The sequence below is a fragment of the Harpia harpyja genome, chromosome 18 (genome assembly GCF_026419915.1).
Source record: "Harpia harpyja isolate bHarHar1 chromosome 18, bHarHar1 primary haplotype, whole genome shotgun sequence".
Lineage (NCBI taxonomy): Eukaryota > Metazoa > Chordata > Aves > Accipitriformes > Accipitridae > Harpia > Harpia harpyja.
Window position 1 is genome coordinate 4,628,764 of NC_068957.1, and position 24,422 is coordinate 4,653,185.

Consider the following 24,422-nt stretch of genomic DNA (forward strand, 5'->3'; position numbering starts at 1 on the left):
ATTTCAGTGTATCCTCTTGTGACAGTAGTCTCAGATCTTCAGGCTACACACTCATTTGTTGCAAGCTTTAGATTTTACACTGTCACACCCAATATGAGCTATAAGTACAGTGTGTTATTAGAATATTTGCACACTAACCAGCACTCAGCATTGGTACAAGATTAAATTTGCTTGTGGCCCCTCTGTAAGGTTACTTCATGAAGTAGGACACCTTACTATACAAGCTACAGGGTGCTCACCTTAGATTTTTAGGTAGCGTGAATTAGTATTTCATTTGGCGATGTAATCTTAGTCATGGTTTTGTTTCTTCTTGTCCCTGCAGTGAAATTAGAAAGGTTTGAAATACCCATCAAAGTACGGTTAAGCCCTGAACCATGGACCCCAGAGACTGGGTTAGTAACAGATGCTTTCAAGCTGAAAAGGAAAGAACTGAAAAACCATTACCTCAACGACATCGAAAGAATGTATGGAGGCAAATAAACAAGTTACCTTGACCAGACAGTTGTGCAGAGGGTTCCTTCTCACACCTCAGTTTTGGATGTCTGTGTATACTGTAGATATCACACATTGAGAAAATATACCAAATGGATGAGTGCTCCTATAATCTGTATCGAGTACAACAGAGAATATCTTAGACTCCAAATTCTTAATTATTAGCAGATTAGACACTGATGGTCTTTGTAGAGTTTCATGTGATCATCTCCAGTTTTGAGACAGACATCATTATGTGAAGCAGTATGACCAGGTAATTTTATTATTATTGGTTCTCTAGCATATTCAGACTGCTTGCAACTTCTCTTTAATTCATTCTGAAGTCTGGCCTATATTTCAAAGAGAAAAAATTATGTAATTGTGATGGTTCTTCTATCATAGTAAGATACTTAGCGAGGGAAGAAAAAAAAGTATTTAAAGTCTGCCCTTCTCCATTTAAAAACAAAACCAAGATAACTTTAGTCAAGAACTTGCTAGAGATCACTAATAATGCACTGCTTGAGAATGGATGGATTCTTCTGCACATCAGTTAGTATCTTGAATATTTACAGTGCCTAAAAAAGAATATAAAGTACACTTACTGAAATAAAGGTGAACTGAAAAGCCTTCTAAACCCAAGTTATTTGAAATTTTATTCAAGAGCATTGAATATTTCGACTTCCAACTCACCAAGTACGTTTTTACTTGCCACTGTATTTTAATTCAAGCAGAGCTTTCCAGTAGGACACAGAGCATAAAAGAAAAAAAAGACTTGCACTGCTACAGGAGGTACTGATGAGAAATCATCACCTGAACGCAGAATGCAAAACTTGCATCTTGACTGGCAAAAAACAGTGAAATTGATGAGCCGTTGTCTCTAAGCAGATTTGAAACTCAAAGGAGTTTTGGGGTTTTGTTTTTTGTCTTGTTGAGGGGTTTTGTTTTTAAGGCACTGATGCTCTAGACCTTCACATACATTGAGTAATGGTACAGGTTACCTGTCTGTAATAGAGGATCAGGGTCTAAATTTAGTCTGTATTCACTTTATGGAAAGGTATTTCTGTTCACCTTTTAAACGTGGTAAGCATAACAAGGCAACCAGAAACCAACAGTAGTTTCCCATGTTGTCTTGTTTTACTTCCAGATAAGTAGTCTGTGACCAGGGAACCTTTGTTTTACAGAACTTGTAAGAAGGGACAAATCACTCTTTACAGAAATTCATTATAAAAGTGTTCTCTTATTAACTGGAAGTCATAGATGTGAAGAAGTGGGAAGCTATAATTTAATAATAGTTCATCATTTTGTGTGCAGAATCCTGTACTGTGTCTTTTGAATTGTAACTGAGCTCCTGCATCCCTGCTAGCTCTTCACACTTGAACCGTAAATGCTGTAAAAAGTGGAGGCTCTTGATACTGTTCTACTTTGCACTTTCTTAATGGTTTTATATATGTTGCTTACATTTTGTACAGCTGTGGCCCTCAACTGCTATATATTACAGATTCATTTTAAAGTATTTATAGATTTCTATTCATAATATTTGTGTTGTGTATATGATGGTTAAAATGAAAAATTATTTGGTATTGTCACTGTACAGAAAGTAAAAGATTTTGTACGATGCTTCTTTTGAACACACTAACTTGCAATTTCAGGGCAAATTTTTCCTTTATTGCATGTATGTGTATTTTTCTTTTTTCCAGTTCAAGCAGATTTTGGCAAAAATAAATCATGGCTATATACTCATTAACTAAACCGTCCCTTCTCCTTGGGACCAATTTCAAACTTCCCCCTGCATAACTTTCTGTGGCCAGTCCACAACACTGCCAGCTCATCTTCCAAGAACCCCGAGAGGGAAGGGAAAAAGAAAATCTGGTATATAAAGCTGACTGTATCTAGTTGTGCATGGAAGTACAACAGTCACTAAAACAAACAAGGAAATAGCTTTTCTAAAAAGAGAAAATTATTTTTTTTTTAAGACAACATACAGTTGGCTTATGACAACAAGAAATACTTCCCCTATCAGTAGCAGCTTTTTAAATGACTCGGTCCTGGAGCCACATTACCAATTTTTCCATGTTTAAAAGGGGTCACTATTAAATAGCCTTTAGTCAGCCTGTTAACATCACAAAAGTTAAATACATGTAAGAAAGTTACTTGCACTTGAGTCTGTCAGCAGGTTGTATGGTTTGTTTTTTTTAAACCATGAATGTATTTATATGAAATGTATTTTATCTAGACTGCAGGTATCTTCTGTGTCTTGGTTGACTGAGGATTGCTATTTGCAATGTGTATATATATATACATATACACAACGTTAACATTTCAAAAGTGGAATACAGTTTAAATGGTTCAACAAGTTTGTGTTCTGAAAAATCTTTATATATTGTACAAGTTGTCTGTAGTTACTGTTAAGCGCCTCACATTCTCTCTGAAACTGAACATACCTTAGAAGAACTTCTCAAAAGAAGCAGCAATGAGTACATGCTACGGATGTTGAAAACAAAGCCTAGAGTGGGCCTAGTTTTTCTTTTAAGAAATGAACTAAATGTGGATGTGCTACAAAAGACAATTTGATACACATCAGCTTTTCAAGCATTTTTGGAGAAGGGGAAGGATTACATCAGGCTGCCTCCAAATACACAGATTAATTGCAAATATCATACTTGCAGTTCGGTAAGAACATTATTAAAAGTAAGGAACTAGGATGCAGATGAAGTGATAGTATATGGCTTCAAAACCCTTATGTGATAGTTGCAGATGATATCCTGTGCTTGACTGAAAGGATGGGACTGAAGTGTGAGGGAGCAGTTCATTTCCTAAATGTGAAGGTTCCAGAAAGCTCAAAGTAGCTGCAAGTTCTTCAGAAAGCAGGAGGATAATTTTTAAATTCTGAACCTAAGTCTGAGAAACAAGTTCAAAGAGAAACAAAATCCAGTTTGGACATGTCTGATACAAGATTACAGTTAGGCCCTCTACTTCAAAAAACACAGGGTATCTAGAGAAAGCCAGAGTAGAACTACAGTACCAGTGGGACGAGAAAACTTGAGCTGTGAAGGAAGATTAGCTGCCCTGAAGGGGAATGGCACGGGACAAGAGATGATTAACCTTCAACTACATACAGTGTTACCCTAACAAAGGCACAAAAGAGCTGTCACCAGTGGAAGAGGAGGAACAGAGAGTAAGTTTACACTAAGTGACATTCTAAAAGAAACACAGAACTTTAAAACAAAAGTAAATCCTTACTAAATACTGAACTACTTGCTCAAGATCTTTGCCACTGAACGTCTTAGAGCCTCAGAGTCAATGAAGGTTAAACAAACACCTTTCAGGAACAGCCTTGACACACAACCTTGGGTGGGGGCTGGAAGAGGAGACCTGGTTCCTGCACATAATGCAGCGGTAATGCTGCACGTCACAGTAAGATGTCATTAAATGGCTTGCAAGGAAAAAAAAAGTATGAACAGCAAAAGTAATAAGTTACTGCCTTAAGAGTAGGCGAGGTGGTATTTAACCAACCCAATGCAATTTTAGTGCCCATTACAACATCAGAGAACTTTGAGCGTAACATGATGTAGAGAGCTGCCTGCCAGGTAAGCCAGTATGTTAGGCTGCAGTTCCCATCACATGCTTTCTGGCTGTATAAGGAACAGGGCACAAGTTGAGAACACGGGTCACTAATTTTCAGTCAACCCCCCCCCCCAAATCTACCACATCCCAGAATGATGGTTTCAAATAACTACGTTGTATTCTAATGATAAATCAGCAATGTTCTGCAATTACATGCAACGCAAGAAATAAATTCTCATTATGTATTTGGGTTTTTTTGTTTTGTTTTAACTGAGCCTGCCTAACAGCTAAGGTCTACTTACATGAGAGTAAATCAGTTTCCCTTTTGGAGGCTAAAATTTAAACATTAGAAGCTTAAAAATAACAAGCCTCATGCTTCTTTCGCATAAGATGCCACAGAAGTGATTTACAAAATACAATCAGTAAAACTTGCAGTCACCGCTTACATGGAGTTCTGGATGATGCACACAGAGTAAAACTCAGGTATTCTACAGTAGCATGACCTTGCCTGGATTAACAAACAAAACACAACTCCGGTTAACTCGCTGCTGCTGCAAAGTAGATTATTGATGGCTTTTTTTTTTTTTTTTTAAACACAATAGGATTACATCAGCCATGGAGGAATAGGGCTGACTATACTAAATACACATTTGTTGTTGGCCTGTCATTTTCACATAATTTAATTTGAATGAGTTCTGACAGAAATGGGGTGGTGTTTGCACTATTGCTTTGCTACCAGGAGCTGTAATATCTAGAATCTTGCTACACCCTTATTGAGGAGAGACAGGTTTTGAAGAAAATTGCATCCATTCTATATTGATACAGTGTTTTAACAAAGCTGATTATCACAGGTAATCTGTCCAAAACTGTCTTCAGTTGGAAGCGTGTAGTCTTGATATTAGACCAATGCTAATTAAATTAGACAAACGGCGCTCTGGGTGCAGTGTCTGATCTCAAAGTCCTCACCTATGCTTTTAAAAAACCCAACCAACCAGCCAAAACCTGTTGCATTTTTCTGTTCTCCTGTTTTGAAACACCAATAACCTGGTTAACGATGAATATTAACAGATGCCAGCAGTCACCATGTGTTTGTTACACATGCTTATTTCTGCATTTACCCTCACCTGTCTTTGATTACAGAAGTGTGACCACCAAATCTACGCCATCCCCATTATTTCTGAAAATCCAGGCCCTGAGCATGAATACCTGTCACTCCAAGACATGATCTCATATCATTAAAATGCTAAAGCAAAGAGATGTGTTTTTAAAAAGTAAAACTTAAATCACAGATAATGAAGTGGTGGGGGAAGTAATTTAGCCCTTCTTGATTTGCAACAGGCCTATGGTATCATTGAGCCTATTTAAGAATAAAATGAGCCCAACTATGACTTCAGGTAGTGAGTCCGCATATTGATTCAGCACTTAACGAAAGTCCCAGCCCTGGGAGGTGTTGCTGGGGTTTTTATTTGTCTTAAACAACACAGTATCTGACCTAAACCTTTCCTGTTGGATACAGATCAGCTTGTTACTTGCAGTGCTCCCCCAGGGAGTGAACATGAAGAATGGATCACTGTGCTCTATAGCTGCCTGCCCTACTTCACTTTCTGTCTTCCAAGTCTAGGCAAACACAATCTCTCCCGATGAGCCTGTTTTTATGAAATTTTATCAGGGCCATTTAACCAGGGCCACTCTGTCCCTATGTTCAAAATACAATACCCCCTCCCCTGCCCTATACAGCTGAGGGCAATTACCTCCCAAAGCCTCTAACTTCACTACCTTCCAGAACATATTTGCCTCTTATGTAATAGTTTAACTCTCAGCTTGTGACTTTTTTTCCCCTTGTTATTTTTAAAACCTGGATCTCTGCTCTGAATACTTGCCATGGCACAATAATGATAAATGATATTGCTGTGAGGAGTGGAAATGCACGGGTGGTGACAGTGACTTCTGAAGGAGCTCTGCGAAAAAATGCTACACCACAACCCAAGCTGTATTTCTAACAAGTCAGTCTGATTCAGTTTTAACCTACATACAGCCCATCCTAAGCATTTACTGGCAAGCAGAGTCCTTACTTTCAGAGGAAAGATACCAAGAAAATAATTCACACCAACAAAAAACATACTATAGAAAAGCAAATCAAAACCTGGCGCTATGTGAGGAAAAATTATCAGACTGGTTTTTGGTTCTCTTGAGATTCTAAATGGATACTCAGCCCTTCTAACTAGCAAAAACTATGATCTATTGTATTTGCTATTTTATTTCCGTTGTCTAGCCACCAATACACTTTCAGTAGGTCACCCATAGATAATGAAAAAGCAAGATGCCTGCAACATTATCCGAGCCAAAAACTTTGCTTAAGAGACATGATTTTGTAAAAGGACTCATAAGAGAAGAAAACCCACCTGTATGTACAACAGAAACACATCTTACTGACTAGGCAGCAATCTCTTGCTCGTACCCTATAGCTGGTAAATTCCACTGATGCTGGGGGGGGGAGTGGAGATCGTAACCAGAGGGTTTCTCAGTTGTATTTTGCTGATACAGAAATAAGAAATAATGAATTGCAGCTCCTAAGGGGGGAGGGGGGAAGAGGAGGGAGAATATATTGTTGCAGAAACATCCCATTTATTACTAGTGTTCCTTCTGGAGCAACTTAAAGACTTAAAAGAGAAGCATTATGGAAAAGCAGCTGCTATTCTTTCAGAACTTCACCCAGCAGGACTGCACTCTTGCCTAATGTCGTTCACACAGAAAAGCCCAACTCAATACCACACCAACTTGCCTTTCCAGCTGCCCTTACAGATGGGCACTCCTTCTGGTCTGCTGTTAAAATACATCCTTTTCCCTGAAAGCAATGAGAGGAAAATGGGACAGAACACAACGATCATCATGTGATGCCCATGCCGCCGCCTGGAAATGGGCAAAGAAACTGGACAATGTAAAAACGACTCTCAATGCTGGAGAGACTGAATCTACAACACATGCAACTGCCACATTCAACTATAAGCACGATGACAACTGAATTTAAAAAGTTACCAGATAAACAACCTGGGAGCAGGAAAAATCTGAGGCCCTTGGAGCATTCATAGGATTTAAAAAACCCCAGACCTATGGGCACAGAGCTTTGGGAGGGGAGAAGAAAAAAAAAAAAAAAAAAAAAGAAGAAAACTTGCCTGTCTGCTGCAGCCTCAGGACCCTCTCTGGCACAGACATACTGGGAACAGCCAAAAACCCAGCCTACTAACATTCAGTCCTCTCCAGGCCTTTCTACTCAAGGAACAGACCCTCTTCAGCTAATTACCAATTGTTTTAATTACTCCAATTAATTCTGCCTCTGGGTGTCTGACCACCACAGCTGCTACTGCTTAAGCTCCTGTGCCTCCACCTTTCCTTGCAACACTTCCTTGCTTTTCTCCATTACGCGCCCCTCGAGAGCAAACCCACTCTGTGAGCCTGCCTGGGCCTTCTGTGTCGATCTGCCGTGGTTTTACCAGCACGGTGCTGGGTGAGGGCTCTTTCGCAGGGCAGCTGCATTCACGGAGCAGCAGGTCCCGCACGGCTCTGCCAGGCTGCCTGGGCAAGCAAGGCTCAGAAGCCCGTGGGCTTTGCCACAGAGCCCTGCAACAGGACTGGTAAGCTGCCAAAGCTCAAGTGACTACATCCAGCTCCTTCCTGGCTTTATTTTGGTGGATGTGGATTTTCCCAAGAATTTACTTTCGTGGAAGACCTCACTTCTGTAACTCAGGGAGCCTGTAAAGGGATCTCAAGTTTGCGCTGTTCTCCAAGCGGAGATTTTTCTCAGTTCTCTCACCGTTCCCTCCCAGAGGAGAGGGAGCCCAGCTGGTGCTGAGCAGGGCTCAGCAGTCTCACCTGCGCAGGACCTGCTCCCAGGAGCAGAGGCAGGCTGACTGCTCAGCTGTTTTCTACGTGATTGCTTTTTTCCAGCTGCACCTTTGGGACAGATTTAGATCATTTTATCCCTTCTAGCATGGGAGCGTGCATTTGAATGAAACTGGGCACCGTGAGGAAGCAGAATCAGCCTTTTCAAACACCTGGCTCTTTCCTCCCTGCCTGGGAGGAGGCTGGATCTCGCAGAGGCAGGTCAGAGGTGACCAGGCAGCCAGGCTGTGGCTGCCGCCTCTCGAGTAGAGGGGCTCGGTCCTGGGGTTTGTCGCACAAGCCGTTTTATCTGCACTGCCGGCACGGTACTCCGAGCTCCCCCCCCCCGCACCGGTACGGACCCAGCTTCTCCAATCAGCTCCCAGACGCTCGCCCCAGCGCTAATCGAGGACCGGAGCGCGAAGCTCATTTTCCAGCGGCTCCTTCCGAGGCTCCACCCGAGCGCACGGCACCTCGCAGAGCCGAGCCGAGCCGAGCCGAGCCGGGCCATGAACTGCAGCGAGCCGCGGCGGCTGCAGGCGCTGCTCAGCGCGCTGCTGCGGGAGCTGCGCCGCGGCGGCAGCGGGAACGCCAGCGCCGCGGGATCCGGGTTCGAGTCCGGGTCGCGGCCCGGCCCGGGGGGGGACGCCTCGCTGTACATCCTGCTCATCATGATCTTCTACGGCTGCTTGGCCGGGGGGCTCATCCTGGCCTACACCCGCTCGCGGAAGCTGGAGTCCAAGCACGATCCCTACCACCTCTACATCGAACGCGACTGGGGCCGCGGCGGCGGCGGCGGCGGCCCGGGCCAGCCGGCCGAGGAGGGCGGCCCCGCCGAGGGCCAGCGGCTGATGTGAGCGCGGCCCGCTCCCGGGTTGATTTGTACCGCTTTTCCACAATAAACGCCTGCATCGCGTACGTACGGAGGCCTCTCTCTCATCGGTCGTCGTTAGAGCTCGGTTTAAGGTCGTCGTCCTTAAAATCGGTTTGTGCTCCACCTCCTTACCCGCCCTGCGCAGGGCCGCTGCTGCGGGCAGCGCTCCGCGGTAATTCAAAGCGGCTCCGCTACCCTTGTGTGTTGTGACGAGCCCTCCCGTCGCTTCCGAGCACCGAGAGTTACGCCAGGTACAAGCGATCGGGAGGGTCGGGTCTCGTTCTGTTAAAGCCAGGTTGGTTCGGCTTACGTGGAAGCACTCACCAAAAAGAGCTTAGAAAGCGAAGTTGTTCCCACGCGGAAAGCGCCAGCGCCCCTTCCACCTCGGTACCGGGGCTTTGCCCACGCACAGGAACTGCTGAAGCCGTCGGGAACATCCTTCCCCACGCGGAGACGTGCGGTTCCAAGGCTATCTTTGTACAAGTTAAACCCGAAGATTAAAACAACATACAGCGTACGCTTTCTACAAAAAAAGCTAGGCAGGCAAAGGTTGTTTCTGATGTTCCAGCCACGTTAATAGTCTATCATTTCTTGGTTTGGTTTTTTTCAGATAAAGATTAGTGAACAATTCCAAGGAACAAGTACCTTCACTAGCAATGCTGCACTACACAATCCAAACTACTACTTGGATTTTACCCAAACCACACTGCAGGCAAAAGAAGCTTTGACATTAAATTCAAAGGAGGAGAGATTTTTATGTTGTAGACTTTGGTTTCCTAACACTCGTGCCTGTTCTTTCCACAGCAGAACGGCTTTTCTGTATTTGGCAACTACGCATCTTGCTATCTCTACTATAACTGTGGGAAATCATTGTAAAATGAATACCTCAAGTGATGAGTTTAAAAAAAAACACAAACCCTTGAGAGGACCGGCCGTTACCAAGTCAGCTTTGTCACTGTAGAAAACTACCACAATATCCACAGACCAAATTACAAAGTATCGTTACACATCAAACAGTATCTTGTGAATACTTAGACATTTTAATAATTGAAAAGTATGGGGCAGGGAAAAAATTCAAGCTCCAGAAACAATTTCAATGGGAGTATATGCAATAGTACTACATGCCAGTGTTCTATCAGTAGATGTATGCGAAATCTTTAGCTTGGCAAAGAAAACGCAGTAGTTAGCATCGTGTGGGGAAAAGGATGTCAGAGAAACCAACAAACTGCCAATATTCTTAAAATCCCCTGTCAAGCAGTTAGACAACAGTAAAAGTTCTAGTCAGCTACCTCCATCTGCAGGGATTCAGACAGTATCTCTGGAAAATGCAAGTGCTAACTTCAACCTCGACTTTTTGAAGAGCCATAAGCAATACATATATATGCACATATATATATATATTAAGCTGCAGAAGCTGACTGTCTAATGAAATTTCACACTGGGATAACTAAAACAGTGTATCAGCCCCACTAGAAGATTTTCTGTGAGGATTTCCTTCGGTACAATCAGAATTAGGCTGATGACAACCAAAGTTTCCCCCTGTAAGAAAGAGGGAATCATTATGCATATCCAAACCCTTTTATTTAACCTGTCTCGGTGATTAACTTCTCTTTTTCTTGCCTGACCACTGCCCATCAGCAGGACTCTGGCCTCTAAGAGGCATTACAGACTAAGAGCTTAGAAAGTACTCGGGAACTACAGTGCTAACCGCTACCCCTGAACTCAGACAGATTAGACAAGTATAGGGGAAGGACTGTTCCAGTTTTCTTGAGAGACCTGCACACATTAAATGCACTGGACACTAAAATGTGTGCTTAACACATTGTATTTAATATCAGCTGGTGACTAACTGCTTTCCACTGCTTCATTCTGTAGACAAAGCTGAAAGCTTGTTGTGGCAGTCCCTCTGAGTCAGTGTCCAACAAATACCACTGATTACGTACCTTCATAATCCATTTCTCTCCCCCCCCAAAACACAAAGTATGTGCAACATACTGTATTTGGGTCCTACCTAAAAAAAAAAAAAGGGCTACCCTTGTGAAAAAGTTTACCCTTCATTAGACAGTTCACAAATATGGAAAGCACAAGACCTCCTGCCAAGTAACTAACAAAGCATCTAATTCTAATTATCTGCTGTTCTATCTGTACCTTTCAATAACTGAAAGAATTACAAGGTCTCAGTGAACTGTAGTAATCTGTGATTTATATCAGTCCGTCTATTCTTACAGTTCAAACAGATGTTTAAATAAGATAACATCATCGTGCATTAACTGTAGCTTACACTGGAACAAGATATACACCATACATACAGGTATGCTTAATACACTTTATCTTTTTCCCATAAACACACAGTACCATTTTTTGTTACAGTCCACATACTGTTCTAAACTCTGTTAAATCACAAATTAAAGAGGAAAGTGTGCCATGGAATAGTTATAGAGGGGAGTTAAGAGTCCTATGGAACTCTAACTGACAACAGAACTACCCACTTGAATGAACTCCTCAGACTTTCCAATGAAAGCAACACCCGCAGAGTTCAGCTGGGAACAGGAACCCTATGAAACCAGGTTACACTGCTCTACCAAGCAGCACTGCCCCACGGCTGGGAGAAAATAAAAAATAAAATTAAGCCTTTCAGAGTAGCAAAACGTCAGTCCATTAGGAATTCAAGCCTCCTAAATCAATTCAGTTACACACAAGAACTCACAGTGCCCCTATGGATCGTTCCATCCAGATGAGCTTAAGGATTCAGCACGGATATGCCGAGTTCTGAAGAAAAGTCTGCTTTAAACACTCAGAACCTAGGAACATGCCGTAGCTGACAGAAGGTTACATTGCAGAGCCGGTAATGTAAGTTCACATCAAGTTCATTCTTACTCTGTTGGCACGAATACACACACCAAAGTACTCGAACGCCCAAGAGGAATTCATATTGTGGCATACAGAGACCTCAATAAATAAGTATTAAGCCCAGCAGCAACATTCATTTATTTTTGTTTAATAAGTCCAATACATTGTGTACTGGTTGGAAACCTTAAAAAACCATGAAGCTGCAAACCCACTGGGACTGAACTGAATTAGATTGTAAGAAAACAAAAATTAGCCACTGAAATTCAACACACTTTTTTCCATCAATAGTATATTCTAAGGCACCTGTATTACTGATGCAGGGCAAAATGGCCATTGAGTCGCCATAGTCCATTCAATCACTGGACACGAAAGATAGCAAGATAGATTTATTTATATTATTAAACCCAGCCTTCTGAAGGAATAAGCTCAGCTATCAGTGACCTACTTCTTCTCAGTTAAGATCAGAAAAGAAAAGCTTGTTTAGAAAGACTTAACTATTCTTTTCTTCAGCCCAGGGAGAATACTGAAAGAGCAATTTCTGGATTCACTTTCAACATGCATGCAAAAATATCTTCTGTTTTGGCCCTAACTGTGATTTATTTTTCCCAGCACTCCTAAACCTTTACACTGTATCAGCTGTCAGAGCCTTGCTCAGGATCATTACAAAAAGTGGCTGCTTGCAAAACCTCACTGAAATCTATACCTTCAAACACAGCAAGAACTTTACAATATATTTCACATTGTTTCTAGAACAATGTCTGTTTCCACGTAACTGTTGACCTTGCATTAACATCCCCATCTTTTTATTGCCAGCAACTAAAATCTGCTGTCTACACCATGTAAATGTTCATTAGTAATTTGATGTTTTAAACAGCAAAATAAAGCTAATAAATCACCAGGGTTGTCATGTGAACCATTCCTTATTTGAGTGTTTCATTTCTTCTTAGCAGAGAAACAGCAGAGGCACAACAATATGCTCTCTGTGAAAATATTTACAGTCCAAGGATCTGCCAGAAGTTTTGTTTGACTTCAGGTATTTTTTGGACAGCAGTCTAAACTTCAGTAAATTTTAGAGGGAAACATCAATTTGAGATTGTTACTCTAGCCAGTTCAACACCCTTTACTGCCTGACAGTGCTCTTGGTGAGGCATTTGCCATAGGGTGGTTATTCCAGCCACATTTTTTTTACTGCAGCGCTGACAAAGAGCTCACAGCCAGCCTGCTCTGCAGTGCCCCAGCACCATGCTGCAACAATCAGAACACATAACTCATACCTAGAAAACAAGTCATAAAGATAAGGAAGCCACAAATTACTTCTTGCACTTTTAATATCATAAGAACAAACTATGAAAACTGCTAATAATAATAATAATAAAAAAGCAGAACATCAGGTAGGTTTTTTTTTTTTAAATTAATCTTACAACAGGTCTTAAACAATTTCAAAAACTTACAAAATATATTCAAATGTAGAAAGTTACTTTACTGATAAAACAGTATTTATTTATAATGTGCTTTTCTCCAAGCAGGATAAGGAAGCATATGCATATCAAAACTATCAGAACAAATCATTCATACCATCTGAACAAGTCACTTTTCTCCAGTCCAAGGAACAGCACAAGTATTTTAAGTCAATTTAACTTTAGTATGCCAGAAGAACAAAGCAACATAAACACAGTGACTAAGAAAGACAATACAGGGAATATACACAAAAGAGAAGATCTATCAAGTCTTCAGTAGCCGCAATTTAGTATGTGGAAGTGCTTAGCTCTTCAGCTGGCTTTGTTTCACTGACCAGTTGTACATTAGTAACTTGGTATCAAACAGCAAAAAAATGGTAGTATTAACTCCCATTTACAGTTTAGAGCATAAACGTGTTCACTTTACAGACACCCGTTGTAAATTTCAGATATTAGAGCAGAATCAGCAACAAGGAACACTAAACCAGCCGGATGGTTTTGTACTGAACAGAATAAAAAGCATTTGTAGGTTCTCTTCTGCTAATTTCTCTCCAAAAAACCCTGTATGCGCACCAAGTCCACTTCTAACTACACATCTTACTAAGTAAGAGTTTAAACTGGGTTTGTCCAGCTAGGCCAGATAGTAAGCTTCCTAAGTAATGTTCCAGGTAGTGGTGGCTTTTTTTTGTTTGGTTGGGGTTTTTTAATATTAATTGCAGAAGTCAGATTTAAAAGCAGCCTGCATTTGAATAACATGAAAATAACTGAGAAGAATAACATTTGATTGAAACATTGCCTCATATATTCTAAATCTCCCAATCTGCCTAGAAAAAGCTTAAAAACTACTATACAAATTAAAACTTGAATAAAAATACCTGATAAGTATTTATTTCCAGGACAAGCTTATCGGGTACAATAAAAGTGTGTCTTCTGGTGACTGCCTTCAAAGTTCAACAAGCAAATGCTACAGTTGCACCCATTACTACATTTCAAAAGTCAAAACCTGTTTTGTGTATGCAAAGCAGATCTGTAACACTACTTATATCATCAACAGTAAATTAAAAAAAACAGAAAAGCAGACCATGCCACTGTCACAGTTCAACAATGCTGTATCAGTTAACAGGCAAATTTAGGGTTAAGTTTTCTTTTCAAACTTCTAGAAGAAATACAAATATATGAACCTTGCATATTCTGTTAAGAACAAACAGTAATTAAATAGAGCAACTCCTTCTTCACTACATACAGAAATAACAATGTAGTTACAGTTTTCAAAAATTCTGGACTTCTTGCATTGTTTTGCAGGAATTCATATTCTTCAGGCTGAAAAACAGTTACACAATAGTTCAGAACATAAACAGCTTCTGAATAGAGACAGGTTACTAATTCTAACTTACTGATGTAAAGACTAGAGTGCCTTAAAAGGAAATAAAATTACCCATTCCACTTAAACATCCCATTATTTGTGGGATTATATCGCAAACTACAGATTTTTTAGGATGTTTTACACAAGTTAGACATTGTTCATTTTCACAGTTTTCCTGATTTAAGTCATAAAAACAAGTGAGCTGCAGTCGTAACTGGTTTTGTATTCAGGTTGCTGCTGTCATTGCAACACACATTAAGATCAGCGTTACAAGTTCCCCTCATGTATTTTCAGTTACGAGCAACTGTACTCTCACATATATAGAGCTAAACTTTGATATATTTTTTTACTCAGCTTCAAATAAATGTACCAGTTTGAAACAAATCTGCTGATATCCACTCTTAAGTTCCCAAGTTAAGATGGACAGTCTTAACCTGCAGTCTTGAAAACTACTTTAAAGCAGCTGAAAGCTTTAAACTGGAAATTATTTAAAGACACACAAAACCCCCAGAATCAATAATTAAAGGCAATATTTAAAAAAACCATGAAAACTACAGCAAAAATCTGCATGAGAGGAGGATGGTATTCGTGTTCAGAGCTGTTCTTCTAAGTTGAAAATAATCAAAGCACCTGTTCTGAATAACAGTACTAAAGAGAAAAATTGAAGGCTTCACAGTAATGCACACTTTCAGTGCCACTTTTTTACTATAGTGTTTCCTGAAAAGACAGTAGGGAATCAAAACTTGCAGACTGAATATGGGAAAAATAGTCCAAACTGCATGGCAACAGAATTTACAGTTAAAGCAAACAGAAACAATCTAACTGACCTATTTCTTACACTGTAAGACTTCAAAAGAAAAATAATCAGTTTGAAGTCCTTCAGGTGCATGAGACAAGAATTGTTGGCACAGGAGCTCTGAATCATTCAGCATGTCCTACGTATGGATCAATGCAAATTAACTACAACCAAAGGCTGAGAAGCTTAAGCCAAAAGGAAACCTGATGAGACTATTTAGTCCTTTCATATCAGAGACGGTAACATTAGCTTTCCAATGGATTATTTGAGAGATTACACACTGAGGAGCTGTATTTGCTACTTTCACAAACAGTAGAAATCATTGTCAATCCTTCCTAGCCTCTTACAACCAAGAGTAGGTAGCTTTAAGAACTCTATCTACATGCCACAAGCATCTTCTCCAAAAGAGGTACAATGCTACTGTAAAATCAGATCTTTTCAAGTTGAAAAAATTACACATTTGCTCAGAATTGTACATTAAAAGGATTTTGTGTTCAAATAGTAGAGTTTCAGCATTACACACAAGAAGTCTGGAAGTGGCAGCATAGCTGCTTGTAAGGCATTTTAGGAATTATTCCAACACACCTCACTGCCTTGAGCATTTTATTACGTTCAACTAACACAAGCAACCTCTCACGTTTTATGATTGTTTACTACTAAACCCATGGTCATTGGGATCAACTCCGAAATGTCTGTAGACCTTCCAGAATAACAGCTGCAACACGAAGAGTTAGCGTTTCCCATACGTGGAGAACGGCTGTCCGTACAGCTAACTTCAACATGTCGAATGAGAGAGGTCACTTCCCGTCGCCGATCCTCACTAACTGGCCCAGTCCTGAAAGCGGAAACAGTCACTGGCGATCTTCCACACTGTGTTGGTAGGTGTGGCTTGTGCTGTCAGCAAGAAGTTCTGATTGAAGTAGCGCTGCTTGTCACCATCAAATTTTACTGTCCCACTTGTCACCACGAGGACTGTTGTCTGGCCTTGAGTAGCTTGCTCTTCACATGGAGAAAAAGTACAAAGAAAACAACTCGAACAAAGGCTAACAGGTAAAGAAGTAGGAAACACACACAAAAGTTTCATTCAATTCTGATTATACTAGTTATAGGCTAACAATTTGTTACACACGCATGAAAAGTACAGTTTTGTTGCACCACTTCTATACAGACAATGGTGTATTTGCTCACCAACACTGCTTTTTAATGGCTTTTCTATTTTCATCTCATGTTGTTCATTTTAGAGCACTATAATGAACACCCAAGTTTTTGCTTAGAATAAGCTCTCGTTATTTGAGATATACATATATATATATATTTATATTTAGCAAGCTGCATACACTTTTTTCCCCTGCTATCAGAGATTATATCTTTTTCACAGCAGAGCAAAGCAAGCGTCCTTGACCACAGGCTTTTCTCCTCAGATTCCCAAAATATCTATTAGAAGGAATTTATTAACTTCTCAGTTATGTAAGCCTTTCATTAGCAATTGTTAATCAGAAATCAACATCTATTCTAGATGTAAAGAAATCAAAGTACATACAGGTTAATGATTTGTTCCACATTATACTGCAGGTCAGTATCAGAGTCTACAGTAGAGGTCTCTTGACTTAGAGATTGTCAAGGACAACATAACCTGATAAGCCAGACTTTTTCAATACATAAAAATACATCATGTTTGAATACTATCTTAAGAAAAAAGTCCTTAAAATATTTTCCCAGACATGAGAAAGTGTGGAGTCACTTCACCTCTTGATTTGTGCTTTACTTATGCACAACTTGACATTTCAACCCTCAGTATTTTCTCTAAGTTTGTTCCAAAAGAAGTATTAAGCACTATTATAATTGCAGTTCACTTTCAACAGTTACAAAAAGACTGAAAAATAAATAAGTAAATTGTAATACAACCTTACCATGAACAGGCTGGCAGTCCAACATATTAACCTGGAATTCACTAGATGGCAACATTTCAAAAAATTTATTCAGTTCTTCTTGCCCAGACACTGCATTACCATTCCAAACTAACGTTGCTTTGTCCAAATAAAGTCTTGTTAAAGCCTGAGTGATTATGAATATACATATTTGGGGAAAATGTGTAAGCACATACAATGGACAACACACAAAACAATATTCTTTAAATCCTTATGTTGTGAATTATTGATTTCTTCTGTTACTGTGATAGATAAAATGCCCTCCTGAAATATTAGCTCCTTATAACAATTAGTGCTCCTGACCAAGAATTAAAAATAACTGAACATATTCTCTTTTATAAGTTGTATAGTGACTCATATGCCTCCAGATTTAAATACTGATGAGATTCTTTCAACACAGCTAATGACAGAACTGAACCAGTTGCTAACAAAAGGATAGTGCTACCTTTGCAGAAAGTTTATGGCTGATTTTTTTTTTTCGGGGGTGTGTGTGTGCACAACACAGATTATTTCAGAAAAGGATAATTTCAGGTAAAAAAAAAAAAAAAAAGAAAAAAAAACAGCAGACAAGACCAGGAACAGTAGAAACTTAAAAAGGACAGTTATTTGCAGCAGCAGACCAGAACTTCCCAAATGTTTCATAAGCTGTAACAGTTGAGTAACTGCCTAACTCTCCTTCAGGCTGTTGAAACATCTCTGCCTAACCTACTTTGCAAAGTGACTATGAAGTAACATGCAACTCCTGATATTTTCACATAATCTAAAATTATTAAACTACAATTATAACACATTTAAAATTCCAAAGAAGAGTCTCCACAGCTCTCTTTTGGTGCACATATCTATTACATGATACCACATCAATGTGGTCCACGAAGACTTTCAGAGCCAGATAGAGCTGTTTCCATTTTATCCTCAGGCACTCCTGAAGACTCCCAGAAACAGAAGTAATAACTGCTAATAAAAAAAGTTTGGAAGAAAAATAAGCTAAATCCTGACCTCAGAGACAAATAAAGCAAGTTTTATCTGCCTGTATAGACCAAATCCTGTACCTGTAAAACACAGTTGGACACAAACTGAACTATTATCATGAAGAAGTCTAAGGCACTTTCTAAAAGGGCCCCTTTTACAACAGTGCTACACAGTAACGTAAGGAATCCTCTACAGGGCAGTCCAAGAGGAACAGAGGTCTCAACCTGGCCAATACAATACATGGTAAACAACTTTCAGGTGCTTTCAAGGCTAACGCTAGTGAGAAAAACAAGCAAGAAATGTACGAGACAGTTCTAACTATTGTCAAAAAAATCTGCGTACCCTTCTTCTTTTATCCATTGTCTCATAATAGATGTTGACAAATTCATCTGCAGCTCTACAAGCTTGATCCACGTAGGTTTTGAAATCCTGGAGAGAAGAAATCATACCAAATACTTAAGTTAGGCAATTTTATGCAACCTAGCCATCTACACAATTTCTCCAACAAATCACGTTGTTTGGTCTTCTCCATCCTCACTGAAAGGGGATGTCAAATAACATTGAAATTGGTTCCAAACTCCTTTCCTACTTGCAGGAGGTACCAGCTTTTAGCAAGGTGACTGTTTTAGGATTCATTTTGAATGCTGATAAATTTATTGTATTTAAATTGTAAATATTTACATTGAAAAATGGGCGACAGCTGGCTCCAAGTGGTGTGAACATGCGAGTATTCAGTGAAATATTTGTTGCTGTGATGGCTGTTCTGAAATAAAGTTAAGGAACACAATTTATTCAACATATTTCTGAAAATTAGCAAGAACTCTATCACACTGCCACCATAGTCTCATTTTTAAAAACACCTTCATATATACATATATAAAATCTAATAATATATAGATATAAAAATGAGAACATGCACACACGCTGGATGTATTCCAGTATCAATCACTCCAGTGCTATATCCACACTATATTTTTGGTAAAAACCAAACACTTCTCCTCACATCTCATTATTTTCCTTACACCTCTCTATTTTATTCATCCAAAGGTAACAGCCTTTGTTGTCACATTACTGCACTGTGATCTCTTTTGGTTATTTGGTCAGTTTGTTTAGGTGTTTGGCCCTTGATCTCTTACAGACCCTGAACTGTGACATCCTGGAAAGCAGTGATTCTGCTGCCCATACATCTACAAAACTGCATTTGGTTCTGTTATGAAATTTTGTTTAAAATATTATCATTTATCATTATTCTATTTCAGCATTATATTCTCAATATTTGCAACTCAATCAGTACTTCACAATTTAACTACTTACATTTTCTCGACAGCCTTTAATGAATATACACCAGAACTACCATGAATTCCTCTAGTATTACCACAAGAAACACTTCCATTCAGAGAAAGCTCCATACCGCAAAATACTTACCAGCCTATCAAATAATCCCTGCTTACTCCGCAAAATCAAATACTCTCATGTTACTACATACTATTCCTTTGATCTCCCTCTGTAAGGACACGAGCCTGCTCTTCACCTTCCTACCTTCTCCAGCAATTTCTGAACCCACAGACCAATTCCAAACAAAGACGACCAAGTAGTCTTAAAGACGCTGTATTCCAGCAAGGGCCAAGAGAAACTTTTTGGCACCGGGAGACAAAGAGTATTGGACCTCCCACTAAGGGAACAGTGATTATAACTCAGCCTGTTATGTTATTTAGGGTAGATGGCTGTTACCTCCCAACCAGCACACGCTTGCACACGTAAACTTTCTAACCAGCAGCCAAACATATTGTCATTTAGCTGCCAAACACACAGAATGGCTGCGAGGGAGAACATTAGAGAAACACCAGGAGACTAGAATGAGCTATTAGGGTACCTGCAATATACGTCAAATGGAAAATAAGCTTTGTTAGTTTTGATACTCTGGGCAAGTTCTTTATAACCAAAGCCCGGAATACATTTTTAAATTCTGAGAACAATTTAGGCTAGAAGAAACTTCTGGAAGCCGCCATCTGGTCCACATCCAAGCTCAAAGCAGAGCCAACTTCAAAGCCTGATCTAACGTCAAAGGTAGATCTGACTGCTCAGGGTCCTATCTCCAGTCACGTTTTGAACATCTCCGAGGATGGAGACTTCACAGTTCCTTCGGGCTCCTGTCCCAATGTCTAATCACCTCACTCGGGAATCTTTCTTCCTAGTGTTTAACAGGAAAGCCACAACTTAAAAACCCAACCAACCAACCTTAAAAAAACCCAGCCCTTTAAGACTCTGACGACAATTCCAAGAAGTTAGCTGCTCTACACGGCCTCTCCAAAACACGGTGGCTCATCACACAAACCACTGCCTGCCCTCAGGCCCCTGTACAAGGATGCTGCGGCCGCTGGAAGCGAAGCTGGAACGGCGGGGGGGGTGGGGGGGGGAACCCGCCGAAGACATACGGACACCGGCTCTGCCCCGGGAGCGGCCAGCGGCTGAGGGGCCGGTGGGAAGGAGCCACGCACACCCCCCTGCACTGAGAGGCTTCCCTCCCTCCCCGCTCCCACCCGCAGCCGGGACACCTCCTGGCACCCCCGGCGACCCTCCCCGCGGTTTCAGCACCTCCGCAGCCTCAGAACGGCGGCCCCGACCCAAGCTCTCACCGGCCCGGCCCGGCGCCGCGGGGACTCACCACAGAGGCGGCCATGGGGAAGGGAGGCGAAGCGCGCGGGCGGCGGGAGGACGCCGGATGTGCCCCGCGCTCGGGTCCGCCACTTCCGGCCGCCCGCGGCGCCGCACCGAAAGGCTTCCCCCGCGCCCCGCCGCCCGCCGCGGGGCTGAGGTGGGTGAAAACGGGCCTCGGGCCGACGTTTCACATCGGGTCCGGGTTCCTCGCAGCCGCTGGAGTTTAGTCTGAGAACGAGCCGCGCTCGGGCGAGGAGAGGGAAGCCAAAGGCGTCGTTTTATACCGTTTGTAGAGCGCGGGTGGGCCGTCGGTCGGTGCCCACCCGTCTGTGAGGCGGTCTGGTGGGAAACAGTCTCCAGAGAAGGGCGGGAGAAGGGCCTTTCTTCCTCCTGCTTCGAGATACAACAGTTGTTCGGTCACTGCGAAGGTCTGACGGTAGCTCCAGCGCAGAACGGCCTGGAGCGCAACAGGACTGCCATGGCTCTGCTGTGGCACTCAACGCTAACGAACGTGGTGAACGTCTTCCTACTTCTTGTATCAGTAACAGTAGTGTCGTGAGGCGGCACTGACCTCGTCCCTGGAGAAGTACACGGGCATCGCACGGCCTCTCTGCAGTGCCTTCCAGCTATATGAAATAATTAATCAGTATTTTTTATGAATAAAAACCCGCTGAGTTTGGGTACTTCAACATCTTCCAGAGTTGTCAAGACGTCTTACGTGCTTTGCTACAAGTGGTTAATGGTATTTAAGTGATCTATACGTTAATTTGTGAATGCAAACAAGGATAAAGATGCCTCACATACCCTGGCCAATAACTGGAGTGGAAAATCGCACACGTTAGTTACTCACTTGATAGCACAAGTGCAACTTGCTATCACAGAGAACACGGTCACAGGTACCGTACGCTGTGTCTGGAAGACCATGGATGTAAAAAGAGGTCAGTGCATAAGCCCTGTGCCCCTGATTTTACGTACGTTTTAGATCTCTGCGCGTTTCCTCCATGCACCTTTTCTCCCCGTGGTTGCCACCACTCACGACAGAGACTTGCCGAGGTCCCTGGCTGCTGTGCCGGCAGGGCAGGATGCACCCAGGCCTGCGCTCCCGCCGCGGGGAGGGAGCCAGGCAAGGGCACGAAGGAAACGTGCGCTGTTTTCCTGGAACGAGCTGAGTCGTAAAGCTGGCTGGTTAAATCTTCATCATGCAGTGAATAACAGGAAAAGACCTGACAAGACTCAAGAGGTCTGTAATTAATTACTAAAGATGATGTGGAGCTGACCGGGAAGAAATCATATACTGAAGGTGACAAATACTCTGGGAATGGAAAGGTGCATCTGCGACAGGGCTGCTGGGAGATTGAGTTTGGGTCCGGGCATCTGAGGCTGTGCCCTTTAGTATAGTGGATCACATCCAGCCGTGTCAGCTGTATACTAATTTGTCATGTAGGAGCTGTATCGCTATGAAAGAGCGTATCCTGCTGAATTAACAACTGCTCAATGAAGATTGCTTAATACAAAAGTTCAAAGCATCCTCCCCTTTGAAATCCCAAGTGTCACTACATCACCATATTATCTATTTGCCTCAAATTAATAAAAGTACTTCATAAAACCTCTCTTACATAAAGAAGAGCTATCATCGATTTCCAAATAAAAAAGCAAGGCACTGAAATTATATATGATTTGTTCAAGGTCACAAAGGGAGACAATTGCAGAACTGAAAACTGCAATTCTAATCTTTTACCTTCATCATATAAACATCTGTACTCCATTCTGAGATATATCGGTGTAAAATTAAAAAAGAATCACTCCCATCTGGTATGTCCATTATCTATTTCATGTTTATTTTCATCATATTGATGACAATGTGTCTAAAAAGGTAGTGTCATGTTCCTTTTCTATAAATCAAATTTGTAGGAAATGACGACTCTAAATCCTAGTGGACCAAAGGAATTACATTTGTGTTATGACATAGACTGTGAACAATCTGGACAAAACAATAGAAATGAGGTAAGTATCTGTAAAAGCATTACCTTTTCATTTATTCACACGCATCTCTGAAACCTGGAAGAGCAACAGGCTTAGCACAAGCCTTGTTGCTGGCAGATTGTGCAAAGTTCTTTGTATCTTTCAAATGCATTAAAATAGGGATCTGAGGAAAAAAATTCTTCAACTCATTTATTAATGGCTGCTCCAACAAAAGAAGTAATGTGTAGAGAATAAATTCAGAACTGGTAGAAACTGAAGTAGCTAATTAGATCACAAGCCTTCTTTCTGTCAGGTCAGGATTTTTCTCTACAGATTATATATTTTTTATTCAGAAGTGCTTGACACAGTGGGATCATTAAAGTTTCTTTGGCAACAGTTAATCAGAAGAATGCTTCTCAGCAGGACTCAGTGCAGACTCTCCACTGGAAATTAGGAAGGTAGATAATTTGATGATTCTCTATGCCTATTGCCTGCTTGCTTTAGCACCAGTCATTATTCAGTGAAGTAACATGTCAAATGGAAGGCGAATTGAAAACATGGATGTGAAGTTCATTCTCGGCTACTTCTGAAGATGACACAAAATTTTGGATGTCATTTTAGAATAATAACTTCTTGTTGGGATCAGCTAATTGGGGAAAACAACAAGAAAAGCTCTTCCTTAACACCAAGCAGTATGCAAGACCTGGTTCAAAATATTACTGTGAAAGAGGCACTCAGTGGCTCACAACAGTGGCCAAAATGTATTCAGGTCTAAACTCCTGGGAAAAACAGAGATTTAAAAAAAAAAAAAAAAGAAAACCACCACCCCAGTATTTAATAAAAAAAAAAAAAGAGCAGCAAGAAATGTAAAATATTTTCAGGTGGTGTGGAAACTGCTTAAAGACATCAGAAATATGGGATACTCAGAACAAATGCATACCACTTAGCAGACATGCTTTACAAAAGACAAAAAAAGTCCAGAATGCTTAATAACAGGCCAAGGTAGAGAATTAGAAGTAGAGAGACGTCCTCCAAAAAATTAAGTTGTTTCAAAATGGAGAAAAAAACCCATAGAGTTTGGCTAGTAAGATTTAAAAAGGAAGTAAGGCAAATCAAAAATAGTCCTGAGAAACGTTTTACTAAGGCAGAAACACTATGAATGAAATCCTTTTTCAAACATACCGAAAGCAAGAATCTTGCCAGAAAATCTGTAAGGCCGACAAGTGGTCAGTGCGTACCAAAAGAAGACAAGGCTGGAGTTGAAAGCTAAACAAACTTGTCATGTCTTTGATCAACATGAAGGAGTTTACAAAGTATCGTATATTAAAGCCTTTCTTAAAAGAGAATTCAATAGAGGATCTGTCATGAAGTGGAATGTCAGTACAAAAGGTGTTAGAACAAATCCATAAAACAAATAGTGACAAGTTATATGCCAGGTTATGTGCTCCTAAAGGACATAGTAACTAAGGTATGTAATCTGTAATTTACAATAGGATCTGTCCTCAAGGAATGGAAGGAATGGAAGGTGGCAAATTTGAGGCCAACTTTCTAAAAAAGCTCCAAGATGGACCTATAAATCTGATGTCTGTCCTACGCAAATTGGTAGAAGTTATACTAAAGAAAAAAATTGGTAGGTTCTTGGATAAACACG

General features: G+C 40.9%; 3 protein-coding genes across 16 annotated transcripts in view; 2 read left to right on the forward strand and 1 right to left on the reverse strand.

Moving 5' to 3' along the window:
* Window positions 1-2,824, forward strand: part of ACSL4 (acyl-CoA synthetase long chain family member 4) — a 41,989-nt gene extending 39,165 nt beyond the window's left edge. For all 9 annotated transcript variants that reach the window (XM_052813292.1, XM_052813295.1, XM_052813298.1 and 6 more), the window contains one exon: window positions 323-2,824. In XM_052813292.1, coding sequence (XP_052669252.1) covers window positions 323-480 — 158 coding nt within the window. In that variant the 3' untranslated portion in view covers window positions 481-2,824. The remainder of the gene's footprint in view (window positions 1-322) is intronic.
* Window positions 2,825-8,423: 5,599 nt separating this feature from the next.
* On the forward strand, window positions 8,424-8,893 carry KCNE5 (potassium voltage-gated channel subfamily E regulatory subunit 5). Its single transcript, XM_052814014.1, has one exon. The coding sequence runs from the start codon at window positions 8,424-8,426 to the stop codon at window positions 8,769-8,771; it is 348 nt and encodes a 115-aa protein (XP_052669974.1). The 3' UTR covers window positions 8,772-8,893.
* A 4,204-nt stretch (window positions 8,894-13,097) lies between these two features.
* NXT2 (nuclear transport factor 2 like export factor 2) lies at window positions 13,098-20,925 on the reverse strand. 6 transcript variants are annotated; one of them, XM_052813591.1, is made up of 5 exons: window positions 20,817-20,864; window positions 18,833-18,914; window positions 18,494-18,580; window positions 17,165-17,309; window positions 13,098-16,253 (listed from the first exon to the last, which is right to left on the reverse strand). In XM_052813591.1, the coding sequence occupies exons 2-5, from the start codon at window positions 18,872-18,874 to the stop codon at window positions 16,075-16,077; spliced, it is 453 nt and encodes a 150-aa protein (XP_052669551.1). In that variant the 5' UTR covers window positions 18,875-18,914; window positions 20,817-20,864; the 3' UTR covers window positions 13,098-16,074. The 6 variants fall into 6 exon arrangements, with proteins under 6 accessions (XP_052669551.1, XP_052669552.1, XP_052669554.1 ...); XM_052813593.1 differs by having other exon boundaries at window positions 16,170-16,297; window positions 20,817-20,883; XM_052813592.1 differs by lacking the exon at window positions 18,833-18,914 and having other exon boundaries at window positions 20,817-20,925.
* Window positions 20,926-24,422: the final 3,497 nt, after the last annotated feature.

Bases quoted from the DNA above. Each gene is read 5' to 3' on its own strand.
- KCNE5 (XM_052814014.1), top strand. From the start codon at position 8,424: ATGAACTGCAGCGAGCCGCGGCGGCTGCAGGCGCTGCTCAGCGCGCTG.
- NXT2 (XM_052813591.1), bottom strand. From the start codon at position 18,874: ATGTTCACACCACTTGGAGCCAGCTGTCGCCCATTTTTCAAT. The intron at 18,581-18,832 runs GTAAATATTTAC...TCTTCTCTCCAG, and splicing joins GCTGTCGCCCATTTTTCAAT to GATTTCAAAACCTACGTGGA. The intron at 16,254-17,164 runs GTAAGGTTGTAT...CTCCATGTGAAG, and splicing joins GGACTGCCAGCCTGTTCATG to AGCAAGCTACTCAAGGCCAG.